This window comes from Scyliorhinus torazame, chromosome 7 (assembly GCF_047496885.1).
Source record: "Scyliorhinus torazame isolate Kashiwa2021f chromosome 7, sScyTor2.1, whole genome shotgun sequence".
NCBI lineage: Eukaryota > Metazoa > Chordata > Chondrichthyes > Carcharhiniformes > Scyliorhinidae > Scyliorhinus > Scyliorhinus torazame.
The window spans coordinates 51,784,757-51,800,324 of record NC_092713.1 but is presented as its reverse complement, the minus strand read 5'-3'; the positions used below and the strand labels follow the sequence as shown (position 1 = coordinate 51,800,324).

The 15,568-nt window shown below is 53.9% G+C and overlaps 1 protein-coding gene across 1 annotated transcript in view; it reads right to left on the bottom strand.

Annotated features, from left to right (window-relative positions):
- Positions 1 to 900: 900 nt before the first annotated feature.
- Positions 901 to 15,568, bottom strand: part of pcsk9 (proprotein convertase subtilisin/kexin type 9) — a 46,286-nt gene continuing 31,618 nt past the window's right edge. The window contains exon 12 of the mRNA XM_072510703.1: positions 901 to 4,648. Within this exon, the coding sequence (XP_072366804.1) occupies positions 4,445 to 4,648 (204 nt within the window). The 3' untranslated portion in view covers positions 901 to 4,444. The remainder of the gene's footprint in view (positions 4,649 to 15,568) is intronic.

The following is a 15,568-nucleotide window of genomic DNA, read 5'->3' as shown; positions in this document are numbered from 1 at the left end:
CCACACAACCCAAAGATGTGCAGGTTATGTGGATTGGCCATGCTAAATTGCCCCTTAATTGGAAAGAAATAATTGGGCACTCTTTAATAATAAAAAAAAAAAAAAAAATTTCAAACTTGTCTAAATCACCTTGAAGCCTCCTTGCATCCTCTTCACAATTCTACCCAGTTTTATGTTGTCAACAAATTTGGAAATGTTTTATTTGGTTCCTCATCCAAGTCATTTACGAACAGCTGGGGCCCAAGTACCAATCCCTGGGATACTCCACTATTCACTGTCTGCCACTCTGTTTCCTGTCTATCAACCGATTCTCAATCCATGCCAACACATTACTCCCTATCCCATTGTGCTTTAGTTTTGCCCACTAACCTCTTAAGAGGGACTTTATCAAAAGTCTTCTGAAAGTCCAAATGCACCACATTTAATGGTTCTCCTTTACCTATTCTACTAGTTAACACTCAAAAACTCCAGTAGATTTGTTAAGCATGATTTGCCTTTCATAAACCCATTTCTAGGCTTTGTCCAACCGCATCTTTTATAATAGATTCTAGCATCTTCCCCACTTCTAATGTCAGTCTAACTCATCTATAATTCTATCTTTTCTTTTCTCCTTCCCTTTTTTAATAGTGGGGTTACATTTGCCACTCTCCAATCTGTAGGAACTGCTCAGGAGTCTATAGAATTTTGGAAGATGACCACCATTGTATCCAATATTTCCAGTGCCACTTCCTTTAATATGGAAAATGACCTGACCATAACATACAACACAGGCAGATTTAAAATGTGCAGTTTAAACATTATCAGCATGTACATAATGTGCTGGTGGAGGAGTTGCAGTTTATCTTATTGTTCTATGCCTATCTGTGCTGGAGACAAAATAAAACTTTCATTCCCATGAAGCAATTTTAACTTTTTATTAATCAAAAGTGTTAAGCATACAAAAGTGAGTACAAAAATGTAAAATATGATCACATCCTCAAAACATATTTACAAATGTTCGGACCGAAGAGTCTGGTGGAATATTGAAATAATCTGATGCTGGTTATTTATATTCATGGTGGGTTTATTATTGTTTGGAGTGAATAACCTTTCCACCAATGAACATTGGTCAGTAATTTAATTCTGAGAAGTGCAGCACTTTACCAATAAAACACATCTGAGCCATTGCTTTTAATGCCATCCAAAAATACATGAATTATACAATCAATAGTCACAAAGAATTAGAGGGAACCTACCCTGCTGAGGAATGAATTTCTTTCCCAATGAAACTATGCTCCTTCACATGCAAAATGTCTTTAAATTGCCTGTTTGCATGATGGTATATTAATTGACCAGTGACCTGGACTAATGATCCAGAGACACAAGTTCAAATACTAATGAGAAAATAAAATTCAGTTAACTAAATAGGTCTGGATGAAGGGGGTGTATGTTATGGAGACCATGAAACTACTGGATTATCTTGTTTTAAAATTCATCTGGTTCGCCAATGGAGGCAATCTGCTGTCCTTAGCCAGTCTGGCCTATGTAACCTCAGAGCAACGTGGCTTTTATCTGCTCTCTGGCTTGTTGGGCCATTCAATCAGTTGAATAGGGCTTGCCAGTGACACCTACATCGTGTGAATGAATAAAACTGAAAATCATCAGGTCCAAAGATCCACATGGGTGTTCTTTCAGCATGAACTTTGTACGCAATTGTTTTCCTCCTTTGTCCCATGGAATTTGTCCCAAATTCCAACGATTACAAGGAAATTAAACCTCAATCCCATTCATTGCTACAATTATTTAAAATCTGCGCATGTAAGGGCTGTGTTTCTCCAAATGTGGAGCCAGAGAAGCTATGTGACATTGGCTTTCAAGTTCTCTTTGCCAAATCTGTTTAACACTTCCTAAGAGACCTAACATCAGTGTCATTCACAATTGCTATGGTAGTGGGTGCCTCAGATTGGAAATGGATAAATTCCATGTAGTGAGCACTTTTTTCAATCATCTCGGTTCAGTTGGTTGGGTTGCTCCTCTGCTGTTGGACAGTGTGATTATGGGTGACACAGTGGTTAGCACCGCTTCCTCACAGCGCCAGGGACCCGGGTTCAATTCCAACCTTGGGTTACTGTCTATGTGGAGTCTGTACATTCTCCCCGTGTCTGTGTGGGTTTCCTCCAGGTTCGCTGGTTTCCTCCCACAGACCAAAGGTGTGCAGGCTAGCTAGATTGGCCATGCTCAATTGCCCCTAAGTGTTCAAAGGTTGGATGGTGTCACAGGGATAGATTGGAGGATTGGACCTAAGTAGGGTAGTCTTTTGAAGGGTCGGTGCAGACTCGATGGGCGCTATAGGGATTTCTGATTTGCAAACGAGAAAGGAAATAAATCCTTGAAAAATGGATAATGCAATGGAATTTTCAATGTTGTGGACAGAAATTATTTTGGTGCACTTTATTTTCCCCTACTCGGAATGCTGGTTAAGTTTCAGTAAAGAAACTGATGTTGAAATGCTGTCACTTTCCCTCCAGCATACAAGCAAAATTTCATCATTTTCTTATTATTCTGCTGCTTTCTTTTTGTAAATTTCACCAGGAATTGTGCTTTCTGCTGCTCCATGATAAATAGTTCGAGCCACAAACATTGTGCCTCCCATCTCTACTGTGGGTCTGGAGTCCAGATTTAGACCTAACTGTTCATTTAAAACTGATCATTGCAGTCAGCAGAAGAAGAAAAACTGCCAGAGTTTTGATTAAGTTTTAATGGGAAATGAAAATTGTCAACACCAAAGTTGTTTTTAACAATGTACATACACATTATTTTGATGGAATAATTCTTTCAGTCAAATGAGCATGATATTGCCGAGACAATATAAATGGTTTCATTATTCATCAACTATTTCTCCATGAATGTCAGAAGAAAATTGAAAACACTACCACATGCAGCTGAATCTGAACGAGTACAGTACAGCAGGAGGTAATGTGTAGTTTTTCTTCTGCTGGCTGCAGTCGAATTTAAATAAACTTAGTGGTGAATTTGGAGCATGTGCCAAAATGGCCATTTAAGGCCCACAGTTCAGGTGGATGATATAGTCACTTGGTCCACAAACTGGTTTGTCATGGAGTTTCAGAAGGGCACACTGAAGGGGTGTCCAGAAATGAGACCCCTTAAAACTGAATAGCTAGAATAATTCTACATAAGTTAGTTTATTAAGGATTGAGATTAATCATAGAAAGTATACCCAGTAATCGTTATTACCCATTAAACCTGTATTTTTAGGACATAGCAGTAATAAGCATTTAAACTCTTGCTACAAGCAGTGGCCACAATGCTTGATGGGTTTTAAGCTAGCTAACTTGCCCATGTTTTTGAGACAAACGGGAGTGTGTGGTCAGCAAATAACAGTGAATTCAGTAAACAGTTCTTATCGGTGCCCCTAATATCCTGCTTTAGACAATCCATGGTGTAAAGAGGAAACCAGCTATGGCATCCTGCCCCTGGATGAACAATGAGATGGACAGGAACTGACTGCGACACGTAGGATGGGAATGTCAGAAAAGCAACTTTAGAATGGACACAAGATCCTGGTAAACAACAAGTGACAGGATGGGGTTAAATCATGAGCTGATCACAAGTCATCATTTTGCTTAAAGTAAATTTTACCGGATAATATAAAGTGACAGCTCCAAGGACTGGACCAAGTCCAACTGGGGTGGGCTATTGATTTTGAGGAAATGCTATAATTGTTTTTTTTAACCAGTATTAGACAGATTGATCTTGGCATTTATCCAGATCTTTCTCATGTACATGAAGCAAGCATGGAATAATAAAGCCGCCTTAACCAGGTTGATGTGTGTCTGCAGAACTGTGTATTTAGCCGAGCCATAATCAAGAAGGAGGTACCCCACGTAAAACCTGGCTCAATATTCAGGCCTTGGAAACGCTCCTACACACACTGCATTTTTCTCATTTCAGCTGAGCCCTGTAGCCAACAGGCACTAACTGTGAAGGTTCCTTACCTTGTGATGAAAATGATTACAATGAACATATTGTGCTCATTGATTAAGTTACTATTCATATTTTCTTTTGCAACTATAAGCTGGAGCATTATACAAGAGAGAAGCCCCCCAAAAAGGTTGAATAAAAACAGCTGCAGTCTTTTGCCATTTTGCAGTGTTGTACAGGGGTTGGAGGTGGAAATTAGGCAGTTTCTTATGTCCTTTTGCTATCCAATGACTGATGCTGTAAAGTATATAAATGTCTAATGAGGATAAGATTAAGCTCAGCTGTCCACACAGTCAAATAGCTCACCAATACTTGCCACCTAATCTAATGCAGCAAGTATGACTACTTGAGCAAAATAACAAGAGAGCTGCTCTTTCCCATAGAATCACATCTCAACAAGGGTCTCTGCCTGCAGGAAAGGAGAAAAGAAAATGGGAAGAGGGTACAGCCAACTGGGTGTATTTTACTTGTAATTAACATTGGGATCATACTTCAATTCTCCTCTTCGCTTGCGACAGCAAATGGCGATGGCTACTGCTCCTTTCCCTTTTCCTGAACGGATTACCATGCATGTGTCGTCCACAGTGTATGCTCCATGAGTCTGAGAACCATGGGAAAATGCACTGCATCCAGTCAATGTCCATCCTTCATCACATGACACCATCACCTGGAAATTGAAACACAGGCCAGTAAAGCAAAAATCCATTCAACTCAAATCAATCTCAATAATGTACAACTTGCAAATGCCTGTCTGACAGAATTAAGTGTCTTGGCTGCAGTCCCCATTTCCATTTAAAAAAAAATCTTTTTATTGCCATTTTCCAAATTTATAAATCGTTATATACATTGTTTACCACGTTAATTTATTGTATTATACAGAAAGGTTTGTCCTGTCCTTCCCTTAATTTACCCTATGTACAATTTGCTGCCACCCTCCCTCCCTCGTTGTTCCCTTTTTGTGTATTTCCAAACTTTCCTCTTCCTCCCCCCTCCCTCCCCCCACATTGTGCATTCCTATGGTTCCCCCCCCTATCCTTATTTTCTCCTTGTCCTTCCTATCTCTCCCATTTCCCCATCTTACTCGTTGCTGGCCTCGAACAGGTTTTGGAACAGACCGACGAACTGCCCCCATGCATCTAGGAAGCCTTCCGCCAACATTCGGGTGGCATGCTTGATCTTCTCCAAGTGGAGAAATTCCGAAAGGTCAGCGAGCCAGTCTGCAGCCGTGAGTGGTGCTGCTGATCGGCAGCTGAGCAGGATTTTTCGGTGTACGATTAGGGAAGCGAAAGCGAGGGCATCGCCCCTCTTCCCCATGTGTACCTCTGGCTGCTCCGATACCCCCAAAGATTGCCACAATTGGGCATGGCTTCACCCTCACCCCCACAACCTTGGACATTGCATCGGAGAACACTGTCTTTGGAAAAGGCTGTCTTCGGAGAAGGCTATCCAGAACCCAACAAGTTTGGAACAAGCCCAGAATATGTTGGTGGGGTTGGCCGGGCCCCTCTGGCACCGCTCACATTTGTCCTCCACCTCCGGGAAGAACCTGCTCATTCGGGTTCTGGTCAGGTGCGCTCTTTGAGCTGCATGAGGCTGAGCCTTGCGCAGGAGGATGTGAAGTTGGCTGTGCTCAGTGCCTCGCTCCAGAGTCCCCACCCCACTTCTGTCCCCAGTCCGTCCTCCCATTTCCATCTGGTCTCATCCAGTGGTGTTCGAGCTCTGTCCAGTAGCTGACAATACATTTTCAGTCGCCATTTCAGTGGGTCACTGAAAATAATAGGATTAGGCTAAACCAAACGTCATGGGATTGCAGCAAATGTTTGCTTCGATGGTTTACCAATACATTGAGCAAGACAATGGCAGGGCCTATCCGAGATGTACATGGTAACTTGTGGATTGATCCAGAAGATGTGGGCAGGGCTCTCAATTAGTACTTTGTCTCTGTCATCACTAAGGAGGAGGATGATTCAGACATTCTAGTTAAAAAGGGAGTGTTATTAGAGCCAGTAAGCACAGTGAGAATGGAGGGACTGGCATCCATGAAGGTGGATAAATCCCAGGGCCAGATGGATTGCACACAGGATGTTGAAGGAAGTCAAAGAGGGAATAGTGGATGCTCAGGGTGATTTTCCAATCCTCACAAGATACAGGTGAGGTACCAGAGGATTGGTGGTGTGCGAATATTGAGAGTGCAAGGGATAGGCCAGAAAACTATAGGCCGGTCAGTATTTTTTCAATGGTGGGCAAATTATTGGAAACCTTGGGCGCGATTCTCCGCTCCCGTGACAAAGTGCCCACGCCAGGGTTGGGGCGTAGGGGGGTTGAGGGGTCAGGGGGGGGTCAGGGTGCACAACAGCTCACAACCAGCGTGAGCATTTGAGAACCGGAGGGAGTTCCCCTGTGCTGCACCCGCTAAATGTCCACGAGCAGAGGGCCCTGAACCTCGCTGGGGGATCCGCCACCCGGGACGTCGCGACATGCCAGGTCGGAGGCGCAGAAGTGAGACAACCCTGCATGTCCTCACCCCCCCCCAACCCGTCATCGTCTCCCTCACACATTGCCCACTGCAGCCTCGATCCCCTCCCCCTCACACTCATGCCACTGCACCCTCGCACCCCTCCCCCCCTCACACTGTGCACCCACCACCACCATACACCCGGGCCACCGTGTCTAATGAACCCCGAATCTTTGTGTTCCCCAGGGCCAGCCGCCGAACGTCCCGGGACGTCTCGGCCAAGACACAGCAGAACATCGCCAACGTCAAGCGCACCCAGGGATGCACACCAGAGGTTGGCAGTCAGTCGGCCAGGAGGGCCATCCTCTCAGTATGGGACACAGGACCGGGACGCTCACACCACAGAGAGAGACAATACTGAGGGGCACAGGGCGGACATTGATGAAGAAGCGCACATCACGGCCACACACTCCGTGAATTCACCTGGAGGTCAACACGACATGGCCCGCATGCAGCTTGCGCCAGGCCACGAGGGGGAGGAGAACACACAAGACTTCCGAACGGACGATGACCTCGAGCTTGCGGCAGTGCTGTCTCCCGCACCATCCACCACCGCAGTTGGGCATATAAGTGATGAGGCTCCCGGGTCACGGTCTGGTGCGCACCCCACATCCGACCCGGTACAGCAGGTGGAGTTTGGAGCAGCCGAGGGGCTGGACGGTCGGGGGGCAGCCTAGGCCCAGCAAACAGCTGCCGCCCAGACGGTTTCCGGGTACCTGGATGTACTTGACCCATCCAGACAACCGATGCATGAGGACACCGAGGGACTGAATAACGGGATGAGGGCCATCTTCCAGGACCTGCACACGCAGTTGAAGGAGTCCATCCGCGTTCAGGAGCAGAGAGTGGTGCTGCTCATCACAGTCACCCAGGCCAACAGTGCACGGGTGGCGTCCGCGGTGGAGGCAATGGGTGAAACGATTTCGGCCATAGGTCAGGTTCTGCAAGGTGTTGGGCTTATCGTGCACGCGTCATCCATGGCCCAGGAGAGGGCTGCCCTATCACAGGTTGCCATGCTCCAGAGCCAACAGGACATTGCCGCTGCTCTCCAGGCGCTGGCCGAGCCTCACCATGCCATGGCCCGGTCCCAGCAAGTGATGGCGCAGTCCCAGCAGTCAGTCGCATTGACAGCCTGGCGCACGTGACAGATGGCGTCGCGCACTCACAGGTTGAGATAGCACAGTCCTTGGCAGGAATGTCGCACTCCCTGGGCTCCGTCTCTGCGAACATTCGGACCGTGGTCGATCCCGCTGCAGGCGCATCTGGTGGGCAGCGGGCAGGTCAGGGTAGCACAACGACATCCAGCACGCACGGCGAGCAGCCTGGCCCATCGATGCCGGGCCGCCCCAGGAAACGCGTGCCGACGGGGAGCCATGTCGAAGGGCGTGATTCTCAGCAGTCCGCCTCCACTCCTGCTGTACCATCTGGGAACACACCTAGACGTAGTGGTAGGGCCCGTAAGGCCAAGAAGTTAGGCACATAAGAAGTTGGCACGGGTGCAGGGCACAGTTTAGTTGTAGTGGGTAGGGCATCTATGTTAATCACACAAATAAACTCACTGTTGAATTTGACTTGTAAGACTGTGTGCTATGTCCGGTGCTAGGGGGCTCGTGAGGGTGACCGAGTGGCGTCGTGGTATACGAGCGGTTCAAGGTCTGTTCCGGATGTGCTGACCGTTTCCCCCCCTGCCTCCCATAATCGAACACCGTTGTCCTCGGCTCACCGACGCCAGCCACCCCACACGGGCACGTGGTGAAATATCCGTCACAAAGGCTCTGACCACCCGAGTTCATGGTTCAGCTATAGCCATGAGTCAGAGCTTGGCTGGTGAATCTGAGCACACAGCTCATCGCAGAGCAGGCTGTCATCATTCAACATGGCACTGATCACACCCGCTTACACAAGCGGGGGTGGGGGGGTGGGTGCTGTGTGGTGCCCGTGTGCGGACTGATGGTGCAAGTGGCAGTGTTCAGCGAATCCCACCCCCACAGTGCGTGAACAGTGTCCGCGGCGGTGCCGTCGTGCAGCCTCCTGGACGTAACCAGCACCCAAGCAGTGTCTGTGTCCTGCGCCCCTCCCCCCACCCTGATGCGCCCCATCATCCTCCTCCTCCGCATCCTCCTCTTCCCCATCCCCCTCGTTTGCATTGGCTCCGGTGCCGTCGGGTCCTCCTCCGACTCCTCCACCAGGTCATCTCCCCTCTGCATGGCTATGTTGTGCATTGCACAGCAGACCACAACTATGCGACCGACCCTGTCGGGCCGGTACTGCAGGGCCCCTCCTGATCGGTCCAGGCATCTGAAGCGCATCTTCAGCAGCCCGAAGCACCGCTCCACCACACCCCTGGTTGCTGCATGGGCCTCGTTGTATAGGCTCTCCGCGTTGGTGTGAGGCCTCCGTATTGGCATCATCAGCCATGACCTCAACGGATCGCCCTTGTCACCCAGCAACCAGCCCCTCAGCCGGGGGGGGCATCCATCGAACATTGCGGGGATGAACGACTGTGCCAGAATGTAGGCGTCATGCACACTCCCGGGGTACTTTGCACACACGTGCATGATCTTCATGTGGGGGTCGCACACCACGTGAATGTTCATGGAGTATGCGCCCTTTCTGTTCATGAACATTTCCCTGTTGTCTGCAGATGGGCGCATGGGGATGACACCCTGGACCATCGGTATCCTGGCCACCTTGGCGAATCCACGTGCCCGTGCTTCCTGATGTCTTCGGGGAATTTTATGTACCTGTCCGCGATGGTGTACAAGGCGTCGGTCACGGCCCTGATGCACCTGTGGACCGATGCCTGTGATATCCCGGATAGGTCCCCGCTCGGCGCCTGGAAGGAACCGGTCGCATAAAAGTTTAGGGCCACCGTCACCTTGACGGAGACTGGTATCGCGTGTCCTCCACCAGTTCCAAGTGGCGCGAGGTGCGCCACAATGTGGCATATATGTGCGACCGTCTCCCTGCTGAACCGTAGTCTCCTCCTGCATGTGATGTCCGTTAGGGCCTCGAACGACATTCTGTCACGGTACACCCTCGGCCTTGCTGGACGCCTGTGGCGCCCTGGCACCACCATCAGTGGATCCTCCTGCTCCTCCTCCTCCTCCTCCTCCCCCCCCAAGCACTTCCTCTGCATTCCTCGACGTCAGGGGGTCAATGTTCCCCTCGACATCCCCCTGTACATTCGGGTCCTGAGCGCCTGTGGCCTGCGTGTCGACGAGGGGCCACTCCGCGGCCATCCCCCCTGCTGCACCGGCAACCGCTGCATCTGCAGCCACTGTGGGCCGTCCGACTCTACGCTGCCGGATGGCAAACTCCAGAGCTGCGGCTCCAACCACAGCAGTGAACATCGCTGTCTGGTTGGCATACATGGTGACCTGCAGGAGGGTGGTGGGGGGCAGAGAAATGACATGTTACACGGAGGTGCTTCCACACCTCGCCAGCCGGGTTGCATGGGATACCTGTGTGCTCCGGTGGCCTGGTCGCGCTGCAGATACGCAGCCAGCCTAACACCTGGTCACTGTCTGTGTCCAACGGTCGGTTCACACCATCTTCCTCACCAGTGTGCCAATCGCCTGTGCCCATCAGCCACACGACAACCTGCGGCCGTGTCCTCGTCACCGTCCTGCCATATCAGGGCGGCGGATATGTGGCATCCGCGGATGGACGATACCATCCACACTCTCCCTCACCCCCCTCCCACCTGCACACTCTCCCTCACCCCCCCTCCCACCTGCACACACTCCCTCACCCCCCCTCCCATCAGCACACACTCCCTCACCCCCCCTCCCACCAGCACACTCCCTCACCCCCCTCCCACCTGCACACACTCCCTCACCCCCCCTCCCACCAGCACACACTCCCTCACCCCCCTCCCACCAGCACACTCCCTCACCCCCCCTCTCACCAGCACACACTCCCTCACCCCCCCTCCCACCTGCACACACTCCCTCACCCCCCCTCCCACCTGCACACACTCCCTCACCCCCCCTCCCACCTGCACACATTCCCTCACCCCCTCCCACCTGCACACACTCCCTCACCCCCCCTCCCACCAGCACACACTCCCTCACCCCCCCTCCCACCAGCACACTCCCTCACCCCCCCTCCCACCTGCACACACTCCCTCACCCCCCCTCCCACCTGCACACATTCCCTCACCCCCCTCCCACCTGCACACACTCCCTCACCCCCCCTCCCACCAGCACACACTCCCTCACCCCCCCCTCCCACCAGCACACTCCCTCACCCCCCCTCCCACCTGCACACACTCCCTCACCCCACTCCCACCTGCACACACTCCCTCACCCCCCCTCCCACCAGCACACACTCCCTCACCCCCCCTCCCACCAGCACACTCCCTCACCCCCCCTCCCACCAGCACACACTCCCTCACCCCCCCTCCCACCTGCACACACTCCCTCACCCCCCTCCCACCAGCACACACTCCCTCACTCCCCCTCCCACCAGCACACACTCCCTCACCCCCCCTCCCACCTGCACACTCCCTCACCCCCCCTCCCACCAGCACACACTCCCTCACCCCCCTCCCACCTGCACACTCTCCCTCACCCCCCTCCCACCTGCACACTCTCCCTCACGCCCCCCTCCCACCTGCACACTCTCCCTCACCCCCCTCCCACCTGCACACTCTCCCTCACAGCCCTCCCACCTGCACTCCACTCCCACAACCCCCCTCCCACCTGCACTCCGCTCCCTCACCCCCCCCCCCCCCCCCCCACCTGCACTCCGCTCCCTCACCCCCCTCCCACCTGCACTCCGCTCGGTCCCCCCCCCACCTGCATTCGGCTTCCTCACCCCCCTCCCACCTGCACACTCTCCCTCACCCCCCCTCCCACCTGCACACTCTCCCTCACAGCCCTTCCACCTGCACACTCTCCCTCACCCCCCCCCTCCCACCTGCATTCCGCTCCCTCACCCCCCTCCCACCTGCACACTTTCCCTCACACCCCTCCCACCTGCACACTCTCCATCACCCCCCCTCCCACCTGCACTCCGCTCCCTCACCCCCCTCCCACCTGCACTCAGCTCCCTCACCCCCCCCCTCCCACCTGCACACTCTCCCTCACACCCCTCCCACCTGCACACTCTCCCTCACCCCCCCCACCTGCACTCCGCTCCCTTACCCCCCCTCCCACCTGCACTCCGCTCCCTCACCCCCCTCCCACCTGCACACTCTCCCTCACCCCCCTCCCACCTGCACACTCTCCCTCACCCCCCTCCCACCTGCACACACTCCCTCACCCCCCCTCCCACCAGCACACTCTCCCTCACCCCCCCTCCCACCTGCACACTCTCCCTCACCCCCCCTCCCACCTGCACACTCTCCCTCACCCCCCTCCCACCTGCACACTCTCCCTCACCCCCCTCCCACCTGCACACACTCCCTCTACCCCCCCTCCCACCTGCACACACTCCCTCACCCCCCTCCCACCTGCACACTCTCCCTCACCCCCCTCCCACCTGCACACACTCCCTCACCCCCCCTCCCACCTGCACACACTCCCTCACCCCCCCTCCCACCTGCACTCCGCTCCCTCATCCCCCCTCCCACCTGCACTCCGCTCCCTCACCCCCCTCCCACCTGCACACTCTCCCTCACCCCCCTCCCACCTGCACACTCTCCCTCACCCCCCTCCCACCTGCACACTCTCCCTCACCCCCCTCCCACCTGCAATCCACTCCCTCACCCCCCCCCCACCTGCACTACGCTCCCTCACCCCCCTCCCACCTGCACACTCTCCCTCACCCCCCTCCCACCTGCACACTCTCCCTCACCCCCCTCCCACCTGCACACTCTCCCTCACCCCCCTCCCACCTGCAATCCACTCCCTCACCCCCCCTGTCACCTGCACTCCGCTCCCTCACCCCCCTCCCACCTGCACACTCTCCCTCACCCCCTCCCACCTGCACTCCGCTTCCTCAACCCCCCTCCCACCTGCACTCCACTCCCTCTCCCCCCTCCCACCTGTACTCCACTCCCTCACCCCCCTCCCACCTGCACACACTCCCTCACCCCCCTCCCACCTGCACTCCGCTCCCTCACCCCCCTCCCACCTGCACTCCGCTCCCTCACCCCCCTCCCACCTGCACACTCTCCATCACCCCCCCCTCCCACCTGCACTCCGCTTCCTCAACCCCCCTCCCACCTGCACACTCTCCCTCACCCCCCTCCCACCTGCACTCCGCTCCCTCACCCCCCCTCCCACCTGCACTCCGCTCCCTCACCCCCCCTCCCACCTGCACTCCGCTCCCTCACCCCCTCCCACCTGCACTCCGCTCCCTCACCCCCCTCCCACCTGCACACTCTCCCTCACCCCCCTCCCACCTGCACACTCTCCCTCATCCCCCCTCCCACCTGCACTCCGCTCCCTCATACCCCCTCCCACCTGCACACTCTCCCTCACCCCCCTCCCACCTGCACACTCTCCCTCACCCCCTCCCACCTGCACACTCCCCCTCACCCCCCTCCCACCTGCACACTCTCCCTCACCCCCCCTCCCACCTGCACACTCTCCCTCACCCCCCCCTCCCACCTGCACACTCTCCCTCACCCCCCTCTCACCTGCACTCCACTCCCTCACCCCCCTCCCACCTGCACACTCTCCCTCACAGCCCTCCCACCTGCACACTCTCCCTCACAGCCCTCCCACCTGCACACACTCCCTCACCCCCCCTCCCACATGCACTCCGCTCCCTCACCCCCCCTCCCACCCGCACACTCCCTCACCCCCCTCCCACCTGCACACTCTCCCTCACAGCCCTCCCACCTGCACTCTCTCCCTCAACCCCCCCTCCCACATGCACTCCGCTCCCTCACCCCCCCTCCCACCTGCACTCCGCTCCCTCACCCCCCCTCCCACCTGCACACTCTTCCGCACCCTCCCACCTCCCACCTGCACACTCTCCCTCACCCCCCCTCCCACCTGCACACTCTCCCTCACCCCCCCTCCCACCTGCACACTCTCCCGCACCCCCCCCCCCTCTCCCACCTGCACACTCTCCGTCACACCCCCCCCTCCCTCCCTCCCCCCGTTGGCCTTCTCGGGGAAGCCGACCCGGTCTCCAGGAGCTGCGGAACTGGCTGACGACTTTAAATAGCAGGTGTGAATGGCGACGGCGTGAACTGGGGTCACGCCGTTGGGACGTCGGCCCATCCGGGCCTGTCAGTAGCGGTGGTGGCGGAGAATCGCCACTTTGGGTGTCTCGGGCGATTCACCGGACTGTGCCGCGCAGAACTAGATAGTGCCGATCTCGCCGCTTGGGTGCATTGCGGGAGGGCGTTGGACCGGCGTCGCGGGAAAAAATGGCGCCGCAGGCGATTCTCCCAAACGGCGCGGCATCGGAGAATCATGCCCATTTTGGGAACCACAGAATTCCAGCAGTGCAGAAGGAGGCCATTCAGCCCAGCAAGTCTGCATCAACCCTCTTAACGACCCGACCAAGCCCCAACTCTATCCCTGCAACCCCACCTAACCCACACAACTGTGGACATTAAGGGGCAATTTAGCATAGGCATCCAGCTTACCTACACATCTTTGGACTATGGGAGGAAACCGGAGCACCCAGTGGAAATCCATGCAGACATGGGGGAAAAATGCAAACTCAACACAATCCCCAAAGGTTGGAATTGAACCTGGGTCCCTGGCCCTGTGAGGCAGCAGTCCTCCGGGTGCTCCAGTCGATGCACTGCTGGAATTCTGTGGTTTTATGATGACCATGAAACCATTGTCGATTGTGGTAAAAACCCATTGAGTTCATTGATGCCCGTTAGGGAAGGAAACTTGCCATCCTTACCTGGTCTGACTGACATGTGATCCAGACCCACAGCAATGTGGTTGACTCTTACATGCCCTCTGAAGTGGCCCAGTAAACCACTCAATTGTATTCAACTGCTACAAATGGAACAAAATGGAACAGACCACCCGGCATCAAACTAAGCTCTGCAGCCCTGCCACATCCAGCCGTGAATGGTGGTGGATAATTAAACAACTCACTGGAGGAAGTGTGTCCATAAATATCCCCATCCTCAATGATGGAGGAGCCCAGCACATCAGTACAAAAGATAAGGCTGAAGCATTTGCAACAATTTTCAGCCAGAAGTGCCAAATGGGTGAAAATCCTTTGAGGGTGGTGGGTGTCTGGAATTCGCTGCCTAAATTGGTGCTTGAGGCTGATACACTCAACTCGTTTAAAAAGTACCTGAATCTGCATCTTAGGTGCTGACAAAATGGGATTAAAATAAGCAGCTAGGTTCTTTCTTTTCACCTTTTGACCAGGACAGACATAATGGCCTGAATGCCCCCTTTCTGCACCGTAACGTTTCTATGGTTTCCGTAAAGAACAAAGAACAAAGAACAAAGAAATGTACAGCCCGGGAACAGGCTCTTCGGCCCTCCAAGCCCGTGCCGACCATGCTGCCCGACTAAACTACAATCTTCTACACTTCCTGGATCTGTATCCTTCTATTCCCATCCTATTCATATATTTGTCAAGATGCCCCTTAAATGTCCCTATCGTCCCTGCTTCCACCACCTCCTCCGGTAGCGAGTTCCAGGCACCCACTACCCTCTGCGTAAAAAACTTGCCTCGTACATCTACTCTAAACCTTGCCCCTCTCACCTTAAACCTATGCCCCCTAGTAATTGACCCCTCTACCCTGGGGAAAAGCCTCTGACTATCTACTCTGTCTATGCCCCTCATAATTTTGTATACCTCTATCAGGTCTCCCCTCAACCTCCTTCGTTCCAGTGAGAACAAACCGAGTTTATTCAACCGCTCCTCATAGCTAATGCCCTCCATACCAGGCAACATTCTGGTAAATCTCTTCTGCACCCTCTCTAAAGCCTCCACATCCTTCTGGTAGTGTGGCGACCAGAATTGAACACTATACTCCAAGTGTGGCCTAACTAAGGTTCTATACAGCTGCAACATGACTTGCCAATTCTTATAGTCAATGCCCCGGCCAATGAAGGCAAGCATGCCGTATGCCTTCTTGACTACCTTCTCCACCTGTGTTGCCCCTTTCAATGACCTGTGGACCTGTAC